This window comes from Diabrotica undecimpunctata, chromosome 9, assembly GCF_040954645.1.
Source record: "Diabrotica undecimpunctata isolate CICGRU chromosome 9, icDiaUnde3, whole genome shotgun sequence".
In the NCBI taxonomy this organism is placed as follows: Eukaryota; Metazoa; Arthropoda; class Insecta; order Coleoptera; family Chrysomelidae; genus Diabrotica; species Diabrotica undecimpunctata.
The window spans coordinates 79084323-79106364 of NC_092811.1; the positions used below are offsets into that span (position 1 = coordinate 79084323).

Consider the following 22042-nt stretch of genomic DNA (forward strand, 5'->3'; position numbering starts at 1 on the left):
AGGACCTTATTGTTTGTAATTGTGACAGTGATGTATAAACGAACCTTTATTCTAGAGATATATTTATGAAGATGTGTATTATTTATTTTATTTTAAGATAAGTTATATCTTATTTCTAAGTGATATATGTAATATAGCTTTTAATCAGGAAAAAAGGAGAGGTTTTGTATAGAAAGTTTGCAAAAGTTATTACTCTAGCCTTTGAATATTTCTTGAAAAAAATGTGGTTTGTTTTTCGTGAAAAAATTAGCAAATGAACACATGAGAGAATTATAATTTATTTCTGAATTAAATTTAAGTTTAAAATTTGGAGATAGGTTACAGATATCAGTGTATGATTAAAAACTGTCCTGTAAAAAAATTACAAAATTATAAAAATTGAAATGAACTGAAAAATATAAAAAATACAGAAAACACTTCAAACACGAGACAATACAGAAATACAAAATTATAGATTGATCTAGTCTCTACAAGTGAGGAAGAGAGATTTTCTTGCAACTATAAACGAACCCTTTTTTTTCATGTAAAACTAATTAAAAGTGGAGGTATTCCATACGTCAATAAAGTCAGGTTAGGAAGATAACTCTTCTTCTTTTTGTTATATACTTGTAAAGTTGTTAACTGTATATATTAGAATGGAAAATGTTTTTTTTTATATAAAGTAGCGTTATTTAGGAAATATAATAGTAAATTTTGTTACAAAATTATAATTACAAAACAATTACTCTTATTTATTGTGATTATCATGCTGTGAATCGTTATTATTATATTTACATGTACTTCACACTCCTTTAGCAGTCATTAAAAGAAATTAATTTTTTGATAAGTACAATTAATAAGCTATATATAGAAGGATATAAATATCTATAAAGATCTTTATATAATAGGATATTATTGATATATACTTATCAGGTGTCGAACTCAACCAAAAGCACTATCCTGAAGTACTTTTTCGAGAGAATTCAAAGGTCGAGAAGATAGTGCTGATGTGGAGTAAAAATTTAGTTTGTTTTAAAATTTAAAGTTAAATTTTGAATTTTCTTGGTTATTTCTTCGAGTTATTATGTTTTATGACGTACGCTTCAAAAATCTCATAACAACAGTAGTAAGTAATTTATCTAATAATGTATTCTTTTCCTTGCAGGATGGTTTGGAACAAGGCATACTGTCACCTTTATGCTATTTCTCGGTATGGCAAACGCTTACATCATGCGTACCAACATGTCAGTCGCTATCGTTGCTATGGTCAATCATACGGCCATAGGTGGGAGTTCCCACGACACTGCCATCTCTGTCGATGACGAATGCGGCATTGAAACAAATATTAATTCAACAACAACGGTAAGTGTTTGTCTTAATTAAGATTTATAGTATTTTTTGTTCCAAAGCCGTGCTTTATATGCTGGTAATATTGCAGTAAATTGGATTATTCTCAATCTTCCATTTATTTCTAATACCCATTTCGGAATTATGGAGCCTTGTATAGGCTTGTTAACGTTTAGTACGCTAATGACATATGTTTTACAGTCACTTTGTAGTCTCCAAAAAGTGTTTACTGCTTGCAATCTAGTGCATCATGTACTTCAGGTTCTCTTCCACAAAGCATGTGGCTTAAATCTCCATAAAGCAGTTCCATTGTATTCAGATATCTCTTGACCAAAGGATATCCAGTAATGAACAATGTGATGATATTTAATTAATTACCTCTTATGTTTCGTAGTACTTTCGATCTTTTACCGCATGTCTGCTTATGTTATTATGTGCTTGATCGAGTATACTCTCCGAGTGAGAGTTATGTTATGTTCTGATATTATAGGCTTTCTAAAGTAGCAGAAGGTGCCTTTTGGTCCTTTCCCGGTCGGTTTTTTTTTTGTTTTTTATGGCCTTGGCATAGCCAATTGACCAGACTATTTTGTAATTTGTATTCACAGAACAACAATCAGAGTTCGAGTTAGTACTAAATGTAAGTTTTAATTTTTCTTTTTATTTCTATTTTTTTTTTATTTTTATTTTTATTTTTTATTTATTTTTTTTTTATTTCGTTATATTACTTTTTGATATTGTATGTAATATTTATATATATTTTTTATTTTGTTTTGGTCATCTTTTGTAATAATTTTGTTTTAAATTTTTTTTTTGTTTTTTTTTATATATATATTTTTTTTTATTCTTTTTATTTTTTTTTTTCGTATTAAAAGGTTTATTACATGATTGGTATATTCGCAAATTGCTTACAAGTTTCATCTTAATTTTATGGTTAGTAAATTATATTGTTTAAAGTTTATATTTACAATTTCTTATTAACTGATAAATACAATTATAGATTTCTACGTTTCCAGAGAAAATTAATTCATTTATGTGAAATGGGAAACAGACATTTAGTTTTCGTAAGTTTTCATATAAACACGTAATATTTCCTTGTTGGTTTACACATTCTAATAGGATATGTGTTAAATCTCCATATTTACCACAAGTACAATTTGGAGTGTCTACTAAATTCATTTTGCACATTCTTGAAGGTGTTAGAGCATGATTTGACCTTAGCCTATTAATAGTTTTAATAAAACTTCTGTTGGACTCTGAATGAAACCACCTTTTTTTAAGAAGTGTGGGTTGCCAATATTTAAAGGATGACTGACTTTCGGATTCCGTATAATTGGCTTGCCATTTTAATTGGAGCCGATGTTTATTATATACATCTATATCTGACACCGGTAAAATATTGTTGTCTATGGTTTCTCCGCTTGATAATGCTTCTTTTGCCAGAGCATCTGCTATTATGTTACCCATTATCCCAGAATGGCCTTTGATCCATGCGATAACAATTTCTCCTCCGAGCTTTGAAACCTCGTAGTACAATTTTAAAATCTCTATATTAAGATGAGTCAATTGCTTGGATTTATTTGTTACACATAATCTTTCCACTGCACTTTTACTGTCTGTAAATATTACACAGTTCTTTATTTCCTTTGTCAAAGCGTGAGAAAGAGCAAACTTTAAACCCAACATTTCTGATGTGTAGATGGTGGCTTCATCAGGTAACTTATATTTATGCTGTAGTCCAGAAACCTGTTGGTATACTGCGCAAGCAGTATTATTTCCTTTTTTTGAACCATCAGTAAATATATAATAATAATTAGGCCATTTCTTCTGAATTTCTGCGTTAAACATGGGGCCTTGGACATCATTGAGAAATTCTGTCTTGATTTTTATTGAGAACAGTACATGAGGCTTTTCAGTATAAACTGGTGGAAGATGACCCTTATAAAGTACCTCTTTGAATTTAGACAGATTTCTATAGCTTACCGCCACGAGTGGAGATTTTTTCTTAAACCAATACCTTTTAGTCAAATCTAAAACAGCCAGATTGTGTATATCTTTAAGAAATACTTGGTCTCTGCTAATGGTACGAGCTATATATTTATCGGTAAGATACTGCCTCCGTAAATTCAATGGCGGTTCAACAGCTTCAATTTCCATTACATTAATTGGTGTAGATTTCAGATACCCAAGGCACAAGCGTAGGCACTTATTTTTCTGTACCTCAATTTTTGTTAAATGGGTGTTCGATGCGTTTCCATACAAGTGACAGCTATAATCGAAAACTGGTCGTATCATAGATCGATAAAACAATAGACTAATGTTGGGATCTGCACCCCAGTTTGTTTTACAGAAAGCTCTTAGGATGTTCATAGCTTTTTTGGTTTTTTTAATGATATGTTGAATATGGTCTTTCCACAAAAGTTTTCTGTCTAAATAAGTTCCCAGGTATTTGATACAGTTTTTAATTGGAAATTTAATTTGACCACAATTTATATACCCTTCTGGAATTCCCGGTCGGTTCTTAGTCGAAATATTTTGTAGCGGAATAGTAACATTTTTTTGCACATAGTAATATTTTTGAACTTTTAGATCTTTCTATGCTTCAAGTTTAACCCTAAAGGCTTGGTTATATGTTTTCTCTGTCTTATTCGTGTGCTCCTCATAGCCCCTTTAATTTCAAGACAATCAAGTTTTTGCACTTTACTAAATTTGAGGGTGGCAATTTTTTGCTACCGGTTCGGGAGCCAAGGGAACCAGATAGCCAACTGGTATTCACTTTGATGAGAATAATCTAGTGGACGATGGTTTAGGTCCTGGCCAGAAAACAAAAAGACAAACGTAGTAGTTTTTAATGATTGTGCTACTTAGATTGAAATACGCTGGTATCGGATCGATATATCGATAAGAAATAAAGCAAAATACAAGTGCTTGCTGCTCGGTGTTACTCTTACATAGACCACTACCGGCAGAGCAGGTATGCTTTAAAACCGGAATTTAAAAAGACCTCTTTGTTACAGTTTTTGCTTTGGCTTCAACTTGCTGCAGTTTTGGCTTTGGTTGCAATTGACTACTAATACATAAATATGTTATTGTTGGTTTTACCACAATCATATAAAGCTAGTTTAACATATCGGCTTTGAAACTCCAAATTTTTACATCAGTGCATTTGGGTACTAGAAAAGTAGTTACTTCTCTCTTTGTGATTCGTTCTACCTGCTGACTTTAAGTAAGCATTTATTTTAGTACTAACCCAAGATACTACATCTCATTCACCATATTTATATTTGCATCTTTGTTGATTGCTTAGTTATTTATTCGTTTTTAACGGGGACTTATAAAAAGATAGTGTACCCTACACTTTCCAGAATAAAAAACATAATAATATATAGGGTGTTTCGATAAAAAAATAAAAAAATGAAAAATAAAAATAATGGCGACTAAAGATATTTCCAAAAGTTTTCAATAATTTAGAATTGTAAATATTGGACAAGCAGACAAAACATTCAGATTCCAATACACTAATATATACTATGTTCTCACCGTCATCTCTTGGAGCTTTTTAGGTGTATGTATATCCTTTGGACTGGTAGTTTCTACCATGTGTTCTTAATAATGAGTTTGTTGTCCTTGCAAGACTAATTTAGCCTATCTGCTCTCTTATTACATGTTTTTAATCCATATTCGCCTACTACTTCTCCATATTTTCCTTTACCTACCTTCGTATTGAAGTCGCTTAAAATAATCTCTTTTTTTTTGTTTCTTAAATCATTGTGTGTAATTCATTGTAAAACCTTTTTTTCTTCCTCTATTCTATCAGATGTCGGTGCATATGCTGTTATGAAAATTATACTGCACGGTATGGTGTTTAATTTCATTAATTCATTCAAGTAGAATTCAGTTCGTAAACGTTATAATCCCTTTGACTGATCTTTCGGTTTCTTTGTTAATGACAACAGCTAGTCCATTGCGATTTTGTGGGGTGTCCCCTTCAGAGTAATAAAACACGTAGTTTTCTATTACACTTCTGTTACTGTTAGATCATCGAACTTCACTGCATCCAAAGATGTCCAACATCCTAAAAAAATTTAGTGACCAACCAAAACCCCTCCCCCCAGAGGCAAATTCTAGGTGCGCTACTGATTCCACGTACCTGTTATGTATTTTGAGTTGAATTGCAGCTTGTATAGATGTTCTCTTTAGCATATCACAGGTTTTTCGCTTGCGTAGGTCTTCCTCTGCTCTGACCAATGGGTCTATCAAGGGACGTTTTTCTAACTGGATGATTTTGTTCCATCCGCATTCCATGCTCTTACCACCTCAGATGTCCTATCTTAATATATTTTAGGATATCTGGTTCCTGATATATTCTATAAAATTTGAAGTTGTATCGTATTCTCCACACTCAATTATTGTTCGTCATTCTATAGATTTGCCTTAATACTTTTCTTTCGAAACATCCTAACATGTTTTCATTACTTTTTGTTAGAGTCCAGGTCTCTAAACCATATGTTAGGACTGGGCGTATTATTGTTTTGTTTTAGCGTATTAGAATTTTGCCTTTGTATTTTTCGTAATATTCGAAGTTTTACGAAGGAGATTAAGCCCAAAATAGCATCTGTTGGACATGCAAATTCTGCGGTTTATCTCTGCGGTAGTATTATTTTTAGTGTTAACGAGTGATCACAGTTATACAAATTCTCTCTCAAAAGCTTGTAACGATAAGACTACCAAAGAGAATTGAAGTACTATTGTAAAAATAATACCTCAATCAACCATGGGAGCTTATCGTCTATACCTTGCCTAGCTCAGTATATCAAGGGTGAGTTCGTCTTGTCTTAAACTAGGGATTGAACCTGAGTTCTCAGCTGGTAGCAAATAAGACAAATTTTAACCAAACATATTTATTTAAAAGAATAAAAAAAAACAATAATTAACCCTGCCAAAGCTTAACAGTTAATAAGTGTTACTTATTGCTTCGATGGGCTGCTTGTGTGTTCTAGCTGTTGGGTCCTCCAATTAGAATTTGTGGCTTCTGGAGAGCTGCAGTCACACGTGGCTGTATGTCCTGACTAAGTTTTGGTGTCCAATAAACCAATAAATTCAATAAATCTAATTAAGTTTTGATGTGTCCAACAAACCCAATAAAATATCTAGTAAACCCATAAAGTTTTGATATGTCCAATAAACCCAAGAGAATTTGTAGACCATAAAAATGAGTCTTATAATAATTTTTGCCTTCTTTTATAAATTTCAAAAAGGAGCAAAAAATAATCCCACTACAGAAAAGTTATTTTGACAGAAAGTGGGAGACTGAATGAAGTTAGCACAGATGTCACAGGATGTTGCTATAGATATCATGAAACTAGCTTGTCAGTCAACACGGAACAGAATAGTCTGCCGAACAAAAGTGAGAGGGCGAATATTTATTCTATGGGACAGAAAGAGAGAAAAAAAATAAAGACAGAGGAAGAAGAGAAAAAACATGGGGCGCCAACTATTTTTATAAATAAAAAATAGTAAAAATTAAACTGAAAATAAAGAAATTAATAAATTAATAAAGAAATTAAAATGAAATAATTATTAAAATATAAATTAATAGAGATGTGACGTTTATAACGTTACAAGCTATTTCATTGCTTTGATCATTTCTCTTCTATTTACAAAGTTATATGCTGCTTTGTAGTCTATAAATATGTGATGAATATCTAAACCATATAACACTATTTTTTCTAAAATTAGATTTATGGTTGTGATCTGATGAATTGTCGTTTAAAACATTTAAAGATAACTAGTTTTTCGTGTATGTGAATGGTGCAAAGGATTTTAATATTCTAATTACTGGGGAGAGATTTCTGTGTACATATTGTATTGTATTGTATTATAGTACCATTATGATATCATGGCCACCTTCTTTATATAGCTCAGCTGGGAGATTATTTATTCCAGGTAATTTGTTTCTGGCTAGTTTAACTGCCTGTCGTTAACTTTAAAAATCGTTGGTGGTTCCTCTTCGTCTGTTACGCTTACCTTATCTCTTTCGTCTTCCAGGTTTTCTTTTCCTTGCTCTGTTGTAAACATAATACATGTATCATCACAGACAAACGTATCGTTTGATGGTCGTCAACCTTCTCTAGAAGACGGCAAAACAACGAACAAATGAAAAAAACATCTTGGACACACTAAATTTACGTGAGAGTAAAAAGTTAAGAGTAAGTGGCAAAAATATTTAACAATAGGACAGGTGAAAACTGTGAAGGGTATAAAAGAACAAAAAAATAAAAGATAATTTAAAAAGTGACAAAGGAAAAGCCATATACTATTGCCAATTAATAAAAAGGGCTACAGTATAGACTAAACAAAATGTAGTTAGTTAAGTTAAAGAGGTAAAGTACATGAGCAAATTCTTGATAAGAAAATTAAATACTTTGGAGAAAGATAGTTATCGGATTTACGAAGTTGCTTCCTTAAATCTAAAAGTACACAAGATCATATATTTACAATAAAGCAAAGTACATTTTGAAGGAGATGTCTACCTAGTATTCATATATTTGGAAAAGGTATTCGACTGTGTATTAAGAATAAAATAATAGAATAGAGTGCAGAAAATATAAGCCATACACTGATCGAGGTCAATTAAATCCTATAAGAATACTGTTGTGTGAACTGTGGCCATTGAACTATGTGGGTTGTAACGAAATATATTTTGCCTACCTCAGGGTAAGATCATGGGGGTAGAAAATTGGGGACTAAAACTATGGGGCGAAGATAGGGCAAGCAAAACAATCGTTATATAAGCGAACGGCACTCCGTTACTTATCCACGACCCCGAGCTGGGGTCGTGGATAAGTAAACGAAAAGGGTGTCAGATTGGGGTAACTACACAATGAAATAAAAGGTCATGAATCACTTGAGACAAACAAAATAAAAGGAAACAGGAAACACCTCTAGTAATTTATAAAGAGAGCCACTTCGAGGTGCCTAATTATAATCATTACAACAACTAGTTGTAACTAGGGAAATAATTATCAAACATAAAGAAACATACCTTTTTCAAACGGAAACTCAAAAAAGGTTAGTTAAAAAAAGAAACAAATGTTAAGAAACAAAATTTAACATTTATTGTGTCTTACCACAAACAGTTATCAAAAATACAAATGACACAAAAAATATACTATGTGAATAGTTGCAAAATACAAAATAAAAAAAAAACTTACATGTCTATCTATTTACAAAGGAGATTGCTACAAAAATTTTCAAAATGGTTCCTAGGTTATTTATTAATATGGCCAAATTAGATTATTAAAAATTAAGAATATCCTTGTTTATGAAAATTTAACCTTATATATGGATATGGAATATATTTTCTATATAATAATCAAATTAAAATTCTTTTTCAACAACAGCAGATTTAAGCCAAAATGTCATATGTCAACATAACATTGTAAGACAGAATAAATTATGACATCTTGTTGGCCACGCCTCTAAAACAATATAAAACTTTCAATATTACAAATTCTTTTATTTTTATGAAAGCAATTATCAATTATCAAAAATAATGTCTATTTAATTTGGAAAATTAAAATGTTAATTGTTACCTTAATTCACAAACTTTGCCACTTAACTTGAAAAACTTGCTACTATCTCTGGGATTGAAGCTGCAAGGACAAAACTCTCAACTATAACAAAAAGGAAACCATTTCCATAATCAGGAATGAAGATCTGACGTAGATGGGGTTGGATCAAGCAGGCAAACGACAACAAAGCTGGTGGGACATCCTATATAGCCATTTTCAAAATTTCATCAGTTCCGGTGTACTGCACAAATCTTACGATGATTACTCTGTTCTAAACCGCCATTATGCAAATAGTATTATCCCTTAACCGGTCTTAAGACATAACACAAAAAAAATGAATCGACTCCTGATTCAAAATCACCCAAATATCCTTCTAGTCTCAAATCTCTTGCTTGACTCCTTAAAGCTGGCCTTCAATTCCCCTCGGCCGACTACCTCTGCCACCCTTTTTAAATCTAACCTGTTCTCACAACAAGATTTCTTGACAAACAGGGGATTTAGCCTTGAATCAAAACAACTCTTTTAAATTCGTCGAAATAACATGTATTATATTGATTATTTTAACTTCGTAACTCGATTTTTTCTTTGGGGGATTTGAATGTAAATAAAGACAAACAGATTTATGTATATAGTCCAGGAGTTCTTAGAAAATTTTTAATACATAAATATTTCGTAGTTAAAAAAATTTAAAACGCTACAGGGTGAACCCTGTATCTATATCTAGAGAAACAATTATAAGCCCTATACGTTTTAATATATAGATAAAACTGCAGCAAAAAACTCTCCGAAATTATCTTTGCCAATGACATAATGATAGTAGGTAAGAATAAGAAAGAACTATAGGAAACGAAAGACTAAAAACGCACGCAATGAAGCTAAATAAAATAAAAAAAAACATGACGGTTATAGAATAAAACAAAAAATAGACATCAATACAAATACCTGAAAGTCCCGATAGTAAGAAAAAGAGATTAAGAAGACGAAATAAATGAGACAATTGGAATTACGATAAACTATATAACTCAACGATTACTATATTAAACATTACGAAACATATGTCAAATATACATTTCTACATCCATATTGCCTTATTAATAGTCACGGTTTCAACTTTCACTGGCAAAGATTTTTCTATTATGAGAAATACTCGTGTTCATTCCCAGTCCGAACTATTTAGTGAATTTAGTAATTATTTTTTTGCGAAGTTAGTTACTTTTTGACAGACTAGAAGTGGCTGAAAATTACTATATAGCATTTTTTATATAAAAATGCTTGCACGTCATTCAAGATTTACGACGTCAAAACCCCACAGCGTTGCCAAAACATCACAATAGTTAGTAAGTGAGGAATTTTTAATATGTCAACTATTTGTCAAACTATTACATTAAAAGTAAATACACTTAGTTTTAAGACTACTGCAACACACTAAAATACATAAAAAAAAACATTTTAATACAAAATAATATATTGTACATTTTTAACTTACCTCTTTTAGGGATTTAATAGTAAAAACGTCCCGCCATTATTTCTTGTTCAAAATAATATATCTTATATGAAAGCTTATCAGCTTTCTACATACTATTTATTTGTTTTGGCATAGCACCATTACAATACACAACAATAATTAGTTTTTAAAGCTATTAATCAAAATTTAATATGTATTTATAAATACAATTTATTAATATATATTATATTATGATCAAATTGTGTAAGAAATCAAAACATAAACAAAATTCTTACTCTAAAAAAGCGGCAATACTTCAAACAACTTTGCCACACGATGAACTGTCAATCAAATTTGAAGTATTCCCGTATCAGTTGCGTACAATTGTCTAATCTATTTAATTAAAATTATTATTTTGTGGAATATTAGACTCAAATAGTTATTTCATAAAATTTAAATTATTAATAATAATAAATGTTTTTGGTTATTTAATCAATATAATTCTAAAATTTCCAATATAATGATGATTACATTTTTCTGATTATTACACCATGTTGACGCCTATGAAAGATCGGACAGTTCCGTATGGGTATCGTATTATTAGCTGTGTTAGGAAAATTTGAACTCTAAGGTTGACGTTCTGGAAATTTTAAATATGAGTGACGTAACTTTATATAATCAGAAAAGGTCTTACGGCATACTTAATTGTTGTTGACGTTTTACTAGGACGGAATCAACATAAATTTTCGTTTTATTGTCTTACAAAATAAGTATACTTCCCTATGCAAAGGGGATTTCGCAAGGAAAGCAAATATTAAAAAAATAAAATAAAAATAAAATAAATAAAATAAACAGCGTGATTAATACAAATATCCACTAGAATATATTAAATTATAACTGAAATATATTTTTTAAATATATACTACCCAAAATTTTATAAGTTTAGTATACACTTCCACTATTTGTAATAATTCTCCTTTTTTCAATGAAAGAGTCTATAATAAAAGCTTATTTAAGCTGTTAAAACTGTGAGATAGGAATTTTTGTATTGTAGGTTTCCAGCTATAAATCTGTCAAAATTTGCAGTAACTAAGCGAATGGACCTTAATAAGTCTGGTAGCACTCTGTTATTATGGTAGCAAAGCAACTCGACACACGTTATAGAGAAATTTAGCCTAAGTCAAAGACAATGAGAAAAGATGAAAGATATGTTGAGTTTTTAAAAAGTTGTAATATATTCTAATTGATGTTTTAGGTCAAAACTGAAGTCGAAGGAGAATACCTATGGCCAACTGACGTTCAAGGATACATCCTTAGCTCATTTTTCTATGGCTATGTTCTTACCCAAATTCCTTTCGGAATATTAGCCAAACGTTATGGAAACATTTACTTCTTAGGCATTGGAATGCTGATCAACTCCTTATTCGGACTCCTCGTACCAATATCGGCCAAGATGGGCATTTGGTGGCTTATCGCGGTTAGATTTATTCAGGGCTTGGGGGAGGTAAGTAAGCATTTTAAAGAAGTACAGAGTGGGGAAAATATTTTTGTCATAACTGAACACGTGATATAAAGTTTATCATCTATTTATTGATTGGTATTATAATATATAATATAGAAATTAATTTATCATCATATTATATTATCTCAATTTTAGTTAGCTCGGTTGTTTAATATAATGTTTTTTTGAATGTACTGCAAAGTGTAAAATAAGTTATTTATTACTTTGACGTTTTTAATTCTAGATCGAAAATTTTTTTCCACAAAAAACAAAATCAAAATGGAAGCGCCAAATAACAATGACTAAATTTTACACTTTGAGTGCTAAAAATATTTAAAAAAATTATGCATGTTCTTGAATGTAATTTACTTTTCGAATATCTTGAGTTCATCCTACCTAAATGAGCACTACATAAAACATATAAGTCAAATGTTTTGTAAAAATCGACACTTGAAAACGTATCATTTTCCCAAATTTTTAATATGTTTTTATTAGTTTCTTTATAGAACTGTGTGACATGAGCTTTTAAATAATATAGAAAATAAACATAACGTATTACGATTGTTACCCATTTGTCTACCTAGAATCATTGATAATTATTTCGAAGAGTACACTGAAGACATATCGACCATGGCAAAAAAACGCCAATATGAATTAATAATGGCCGAATTGAGATCTGGAAAAGCCAAATGAATCAGGAAATAACCATCGATACTAAAATCAGACTAATGTCAAGCTTGAGTTTCCCTGTTTTTTTTTGTATGCTGCCAAAAATGCTGGTTCCTCGAGGAAAAAGATAAAAGACATATATATATATATATATATATATATATATATATATATATATATATATATATATATATATATATATATATATATATATATATATTCTTTGATATATCTTGTTGCATAAAAATGTTTAAAATCGTAAGAAGCTTACTATACAAGAAAAATCAATGCAAAAGAGGAAAAGGCAGATACGAATCCCAGTATCATAAACATAAATATTCTTCTCTCATAATGTATAAAATTAAAGAGAAAAGAAAGAAATGAATGAACATAGGATTGATCAACTCATAAAGTTTTGATACTACGATACTGGGTTACCGACTAAGAAGAAGAGAAATATAAATGTTATATGTGCTTGCTAAGGAAAAATTGCCGAAGATCTTTACACATTGAAAAGTGATAGTCTTTTACACATCATCATATATCAAATGTATTATGGAAGCAGACTTAATACGCCGCATATAGGTATAGAAGGGAATGAAATTACCGATAAATCTGTAGGAGAAGGAGCAATGGAATTAACAATTATAACCACAATTTCTTCAGATCTAAGACTACATTTTTAACAACAGCTCATAAACAATTGGAACAGAACGTGACACGAGAACTTAACAAAATTAAAAGAGATAAAATCCAGCTTTGGCCTATGGATCAATTCTTACGAAAAAGTCGTTACTCCCAGAGATTGGGGATATTGCTAAGACTCAGACTTGAACATAGCAGATTAATATATGAACAACTGTAACATTACACTTAGTTAAGAAAGAATTTCAACACCAATGTAAAATAGTTTAGTGACAGTATCAATAGAATACGTATTAGTGTAGTGTCCGACATATTCCGTGGACAGAATGAATCATAATAATTTCTCGTCAATTATATATGAACTCTTTCAAAAGAGTGATAATCTTGAACTTTTTACGCCAAACTAGACTATTGCACCGTATATAATTTATTTTGTAACTTTGTAATATTATGTTATTATATCGGTCCACCGATAATAACCTTTGTGGTTGTTGCGGTTAATATTAAAAAATACCTGAAATATAGTACATTAAAAACTATTTTTTTGCTCACTGACAAAAATATTCAACCCCTCACTCTTGTACTCTGCATTTTATTTGATGTGTACCTTTCTGGTCAGGGCCCTATTGTCCCATGCACACACTCGCTCCTGGCAAAATGGATCCCTCCAAACGAGAGAAGTCGAATGGGAGCTTTCGTATATGCAGGTATAAACATTTATCCGAAAATCGACATTTATCAAAAACATAGTTTAGTAGTATAAAATGCATATTGCCAAAAGTGTACAGCATTGCTTGTTTTGTTTATTGTGTACCCTATGTTACAGTACATTATGTTCAATAAAATAACATTACCAATATACGTATATGACAAACGGCAAATCCAAAATTGTTCTCATCACTTTGTTTCCTGTTCTCTGGAGCGGTTATTGCCAATACATTTGGACAATATTTTAAACCTTTTTTTAGTAGTTTGAGATGATTTGTTTATTTATAGTGACAGGTGATACCTCTAAGTGATTTTAGATCTTTTTTGCATATGATCGATAAAGTATAAATAAAAAAGCTTCCCTTCCCTATCTGGAACCTTTCGGCTATATAAACGTTTGATGTGGAATTTTCTGCACATCTGTATCCCACACATAAAAAATGCTTTTATAATGATATTATAAGCTAGTTTTTTGTTTTGTAACAATAATTGTGATTTCTTTTAAGGAACTAATAAAGGTTCGTCCATTGAATGTGAAGTTGTTTTCAATTTTCTATTTGTAGCTGCACAAGATGGTTTTTGTTTATAACCAGATTACTTCATTTTTGGTATGGGTTGTTTTTTGACAATATGTCACTAATGACATAATATGACTGTCTGTTGTTAAGAGATTGGTTTCTAACTTTGTGTCATTGCTAATATGGCTCTATTATATTATATTATATTATGTACAAACATACAGACGACAATATCATTCTTCTAAAGTAAATTAACCGTGAAAAGCAAAAATATAAAATTGGGTTTGGGACACTCTGTTAAGGAATTTATGATTTGGTAATATGTAGTTCCGTTATCAGAAACTGCATATCTAAAAATTCAGAATACCGATTCATTGTAAATTTTAATATTAAATGCTTTGTTTCAACGGCATAATGTACCTATTCAACTCTAAAGTGCTTTTTTCGAACTTACATTTGATTTAGTGATTCAGTTTTGTGCTGTGAGAAAAAACTGTCATTGTGCACTCTTCCCCCAGGTACGGGGTAATGGGTAAAGCTTTTTTAGAAAAAAAAAACTGTAAGAACTGTTATAAAGCAAATATTGTAAACAAAACAAATTTCTTAAAGACAAAATTAAAAAAAAGACTTAACAAATAATTTTATTTTTGACTGTCTTTCGTTCGACCTTGGCACATATATCGCACGTATAACTAACTAATGAATCCCAACCACGACATTCTGAATAAGCCTAATTCGAACACATTATACAGCGGTACCAAATTTCCTGGCTTCATACGAATTCGCCGCACACCAAACACTTCTCATTTTCTTATGTTAGATCTAAATCATCTAGTTCATCATCTCAAAGCTTATTCTCATCATAACTTTCAGGCTCAGTATCATCAAAATGTAAATTTCCAACTCTAGCTTTCTTGCTTACAGGTCGTTTCTTTGCTTTAGTAGCCAGTTTTCCTACGGTTCCTGTCTTTCTTTAACTGGTTTCAGTTCTTTTAAACCATTCAGCTTCTTTTTAAGATTTTTCTTTTCTTCCTTTATTTCTAATTGAGTTTTAAGTGGCGTGAAAGTGAAAATTTCTGAGTGTTGATTTGCACGTGATTTGGAACTTTTCTTTACAATTTGGGCAGGCAGAAGCGCGGACTTTTCAATAGGTACACTAGACTGAGTTTTAACATTTCCTGACGTTCAGCTCGCTAGTTTGATGTTAATTTGGCATTATTAGATAGTCTTGTGTATAGTTTCATCACATCTCAATGGTCCTGGTTAGGGTTTGGTACTTCTAGGTAGAATTCTGTACATAGTTTCATCGCATCTCGATGGTCGCGGTTGGGGTTCAGTATTTCTAGGTGGAGTTCTCTGCAGAGTTTCGTCACATCTCAACTGTATTGTTTGTCTCAACTTCAAAATTTCCATTCGGCTTTTCCAGAACATTGTCATCGTTGGTTTTATTTAGGTTCTGCAGTAAGTTTAAAACTCCAAAGAAATGTGACTCCCATGGTTATCCAATATAAGAAGCACGGGATCTTCGTTCGAGGCCTTTATATGCTGACAAATATGTTTTCTTCAATCGTAAAATAACTCTTCATTTATCTAACCGTTTTTTGAACATCTGTATATTGCTTCAACCAGGCCTCCTCTTATTAATAGTGGATTTATACGTATTCGCCGGAATAAGAACATAGGAAGGATAAACTGTCCTGAGTCATTTACAGCGCATACCATGGTATTATTTTTTCATCTTTTAGAATATATTCCAGATCCTAGTTGCTTTTGACCTTTTGGTGCCAACATTTTTGATGGTTTCTGGCCCGGAGAAATGCTCGTTTCATCTACATTAAAAATTCGACTCTTAAAAAATTTGAGCTTTTCCATAACGGTAAGCAGGTTGTTAAAAAATCGTTCAACCTCATCTTTATTGAATGCAGAAATGTGGGTTTGGCTGGTATCTTCGGATTTTTTAACACTAATGTCTAATGCTCAATAGTCTCACTAATGCTTTAAAAAGAGTTCTAACCGATCTTCACCAGCGATTTTCAAGTCGCTGTCGACTTTCAAGTTCGACTTTATCAAGTTAAAACAGTGTTTCATTTTATTTGCTTCAGCAAAATATATTCGCTAATTTTTTAACATGGTTGGCTATGGTGGATTCCTGTTCATCACTAAAAAGTAGACTTTAGTTTGTCACGTAGAGCAAATTCAGTGTAGTGATAGCAGCTTTCAGTTCATCATTGTCCATTTTGATTTTTCGGTTTTCCAAATATATGCACGAGGCATTTTGTAATCTAAAAAGCAACAGAAATAATATGTCAAACACTGTGCAACAATTCTCACATGGGGAAATACCGCACAGCGCGAAATTAGACCAACATAGCTGTAAATTATTCCCCCTAGGTGAGTAGCCTAACTAAACTTATCACTGTTTGCTAATGATCAAATAGAATGCATTGTTTATGTACGTCAAATTATCTATACATATAAAGCCTAATATTCATGGAATAGTTTTAATGAAAATCCATAACAAAAGCACTTACCAATTTTTAAAGATTATCAGAAAATTACATCAAAGTCTTGAAAAACAAACAATCGGTGACCTTGTCTAAATCAACAATACGAATAAAGTCATATTACAAACATGTGGTCGGCTAGCAAATACAAGACTGCGCGCTGTGTTGAATGTTGAAATACTTATGCCGTGTTGCAAAGATACTGATGCGCAGAATTCCCTCGTGCGCGGAATTCCACCGGTCTCCCCTACTAATGTCCAATCGAGGTCTTTTTATGTCTAAACAAGTTTTTATAAAATAAGTTTGTTTTATAGTAAATTTATAAATGGGTTCGCTTTGTTGTTTATGTTTCTGAATTATTTGATACAATAATATGTCATCTGTCATTATTTATAAACAGATAATACGGTTGATTTAATTTTTCAAACACATCTCCCTTGTTAAAAGGGAGAGATAAAATTAAATTATTTTAAAATTTTTGCTGTACGCTTTTGAATTGAATGTATTTTATTTGCTTTTTCATCTCTATCGAAATTTAAAAACCGTCAAGATTTATGCTTCTGCATTTCATTATTATTGGGTAAATAACAAACCATTTAGATATGTGGTAAGTAATTTGCATTTAACAGTACCATAAATACCATAAAAATTTTTTTAGTCATTGTAAGGAACACTGTAAGTTGCTATATATATTACCTACATACATTGAAGCTTTAATATGGCATCTCATGCATTTAGACAAATATTGATATAATAATTTCCATTTTTCTGTGTCGATTAGTTCAATTTTGAAATTCTTTGGTTTAATGTTTCCTTCATTTCGACTCCTTTCTAATGTATTAGTCTATGTTAATGTTAATTTTGCTTTCTCTTAACCCCCCCCCCCTCTGAACGGAAAACATCGATTTATTAATGCAGTGTATTATAGCTGAGATAAATTTTGAACAAACATGTTTATTAGCACTTTTTGTATAGAATGAACCGTTCTCTCATACACAACGCTTGAAGAAACCAGCGATTTTCACTATTAATTACGCGCACAAAATCAATTTTTTAAATAAAATTTATAATAATACGACGGTAAAAATTTGATAACTTTTGATAAGAGCGTCTTATCGACAAACATCAAAATGGTTTTTAAAGGTGAGGAGTGCAGCTTTCATATGCAATTTTTGCATTTTCTCTAAAACTGTTAAATAAATAATCTTCGTGCGATGTTTGTCATTTTTTACGGTTCTAATGAGATCAATTAAAATTATTACTTCCATTGACCGGTCGCTGTGGAATTTTCATTGTAAAATGAAATGTCCTAAATTTTTAAAACCTCATCCAAAATCACATAAAATTTCGATTTTGAGTTTTGTCAACAAATATGAGGCATTTGAAATATACTTAAAAACCACTAAATTAAAACTTTCTTATTACAAACTATCTCACGTCACGGGACATGCCTCCACGAAGAAGGAATCGGGTGGAATTTGTAGCTAAATTTGCGTAGTTTCGCATAACGTACTTGTGCTATCGAAAAGAAGCATTTTTAAACATTTTAAAACGTTTAAATCGAAAGTAAATTAAAACGATCGTTTCTAATATGAAAGTTTAAATTTCTCGTGTTTTGCGCACATTTCAAATGACCCGTACTTGTTGCCAAAACTCAAAATCGAAATTTAAAATTATAGGTTTTTAGATTAGGCTGTAATAATGAAAGTTGCATAGAGATCCGGTCAATGAATAATGAAAGTGGCAAAAATCGCGCAATGTTTATTTATTTAACAGCTTACGAAAGCTGCACTCTTCACCTTAAAAATTAATTTTGATTTTTGCCGATAGTACTCTAATAACAAGATATCGAACTTTTACCGTCGAATTGATACAAATTTTATAAAAAAATTAATGCAGAAAAAATGATTGATGAAGGTTTTGAAACTATATAGTTTATTGTGGCATTGTTTAATGTTTGACAGAAGTAGAAATACGTATACCCATAAAATGTGCCACAGTCGTATGTTCAGTCTATGTTAATATATACGTCTATGAGTTGACATACACAATACATATGCAACACACAACACATTACACAAACATATAAAACAAAAAAAACACGAAAAAGAGTCAGAAATTGATATTCCTAGGGTAAAAACGCCACCGTAAGATTTTTCAACTACAAATATCGTATTGCCTAAAAGATCGAAGCCAAGCATGTCAACTATCAATTTTAAAAAGATATTACCTAGTAACAACTTGGTTGTTACCAACATAGAGGTAATCCAAAAATAGACAGTAAGCGAGGGCCAGGCAGGAGAAGACACTCGTGGCTCCAAAATCTGAGAAAGTGGTTCGGGCTCACATCGGTCGAACTATTCAGAAGCGCCGCAAACAAGATCAGAATTGCCATGTTAATAGCCAACGTTCGCAACGGACAGGGCACAAGAAGAAAAACAACTTGGTTATAGACATAGACATATATAACAAGATAGACTGTCTGCTACTGTCTGCTACAATACAGTCGCGTTTGCCCAGTGCGATAGAGAAAACTGACGCAAAGCAGTCCCTGCATCTCTGTCTAATTGGCGGAGTTTATCGACCACGTGACCTTCTCATTTGTCGTTTAGGTCACGTGGTCGATAAACCTGTCAAATGAGAAAGAGATGCAGATATTGCTTTGCATCAGTTTTCTCTGTCTCACTGTCTCACTATCTTGTATTATATGTCTATGGTTATACATTTTCGAAACAAATCGAAACGTCAAACAGTATTTATATAAAATACATAACCTAATAACAACTTGGTTATACTTTTTTAAAACAAATTAAAAAGTCAAACATTAGTTATTAGATCAATAATAATAGTAAAATAAGATAAAGATAAAAATATAATTTTCGTCATTATTATAATCAAATAATAATTGTGGCTTTGCCACATAAACAAAGCATTTAAAACATTGATTTCTGATCGGCTAATTGATGTTCAAAATCGCCGGTCTCTCCAAGCGTTGATTCTGAGAGTACTAGCTGGAAGCAACTTGGTTGTTTCTGAAAGCGCTAATAAAAATTTTTGTTCAAAATTATTCCAGCTGAATTTTTTGTTGGAAACATTTTCCTAGGTTTTTAGGGGAAGCCTGGGGAAAGGAACTTTATTTATCTTTTTTGGGGTCACAGCAAAACTCAGCTTGTTTATATGATTTTTAAAGATTTAGTGACATTTGCGTTTCTGATGACTACACTATATCAATTTTTTTTATATTTTCCTCTATTGAATTTTATTTTTTCTCGTTTCATTAATATTCACTCTTCAGTTTTCTCAAGTATTTGTGTTTTTTTCTTTTTCTATTTTCAAAAGTATGTAATGATGGTTTTTGTTTATTTGATGTAGTTTGTCTAATACATTTTTTGTAATAATGGTATTTTACTATGATGCGTGTATTATTCTGCAAGTTTATATATATATATATATATATATATATATATATATATATATATATATATATATATATATACAAATTTAAGTCATTTATATACTAACAAATGTCGATGTGTGTCACTTGACAAATCTTAATATTACAAATAGCTCATTCATCACATCCTCCTTTACAGCTCTATTTTCTGATTGATTGTTATTATGTTCAATGGTTAGTGTACATAGTTAAATTTTTATGACAAACATACTGATAATACTCATTTGTATAAAATATCATGTTATTATTCATTATTTCTTTAAAGTAGATGCCATCAAAATTCATGATTTATCAAATATTCTCAAATACGGATCATATTGATATTTCAATGGCAGTTCAATCACTAGTTGGTATCTAACAGTTATTTGTTGCATTATAATGTAGTGTGAAGTTTATCCTAAGTAAACACTTATTGAACGATTCGTATTAAAATTTGGTTAAGGTTGATATAAACAATAGTGTTTTATAAAATTGCTTCTTTAAGTATTATTTGAACTGATTTTAAGCTCTTACCTCCAAGTAATATGTATTTTTTGATTGAAGTTGGAGAATACTTTCTTATTTAAAATAAAAGCAACATTTATTTTCTAATAAATAAAAATAATAGCCAATAAACTAAATTATAAATTCAATAAAATTAAATGTATATTAATGTTTAATTACGTTTTATATTGATGCAATATGTTTAATTAATTATTAAATTAATTAATAGCTAGAGGCTTTTGTGCTTTTTTCAGATATAGTTTTCAGAATAGTCTATCTTAATTATCTTCTTCTGTAACAAACTTGAAAACATTAAAAGTAATTTCTCCTGCTTGGTATCCTAATCATTTATTTTTCACTGAACGTTCCATTTTCATTCCAAAATGTAATTGTTCCATTTCAAAAACACTGCAGCGAATTTAACGTTGTGACCTTGATCTCTTCCGCTTCAACGGTCAAAGAAGAAATGAAATATATGTACCTACAATAATAAAAAATTTATTTCTAATTCTTGCTTGACGTTCTCTACTCTATTTTAACATGAGAGTGAATGTTAGGCTTTCCAATTAGATAGAGAAAACAACCGATCTAAAAACATACATCACTTCAAACAGAGCCGGTAGTACATTTTGGGTAGACATTTGTGCATTATGATATTTTTTATATAAAAAAGTGAGATTAACAGGTTTTTCGGGACATTATACAGTTTTCTATACTTATTGGAAATTGTGCCAAAATTGAATACATTTATATTTAATAAAAAAAATCTGAATACCAATGTGAAATGATTATCCTAATTATTAGGATACATGCTTTTCAGGAAATGACGGCTGATCATTGGCAGCTGTGGAGAAAGTATGTGAGGATGATGATTCTTCCACAGGAAGTGGAAACAAACTTTTGTTCAAATAATTTTTAATAATGTCTAAGTAGCACAAAATTGTGGAGCTGAATGAATAGTAGTTGGTCGAATCGAATTTTGTTAATTGCGGAACAATATATTTGATGCTACTATCGATTTAGGGTATTTAAATTTAAGAATAATATTTGACGACCATACGAAAGAAAGGCGAAAGCCAATTTTTTATTATTTTTTGTTCAGAGCAGCAATACACACATGTCCAAAAGTTTGGAATACGTACAAATAATGTATCTACGCCTATGGTGGTTTTAAAACTGTTGTTGATATTCATTCTAGAGCGTTGTTAAATGAAAATGA

At 30.9% G+C, this 22042-nt stretch overlaps 1 protein-coding gene across 3 annotated transcripts in view; it reads left to right on the top strand.

Annotated features, from left to right (window-relative positions):
• Picot (putative inorganic phosphate cotransporter protein picot) overlaps window positions 1–22042 on the top strand; it is a 218289-nt gene that overhangs the window by 172218 nt on the left and 24029 nt on the right. For all 3 annotated transcript variants that reach the window (XM_072543632.1, XM_072543633.1, XM_072543631.1), the window contains exons 2-4: window positions 1145–1341; window positions 11597–11845; window positions 13776–13863. In XM_072543632.1, coding sequence (XP_072399733.1) covers window positions 1145–1341; window positions 11597–11845; window positions 13776–13863 — 534 coding nt within the window. The remainder of the gene's footprint in view (window positions 1–1144; window positions 1342–11596; window positions 11846–13775; window positions 13864–22042) is intronic.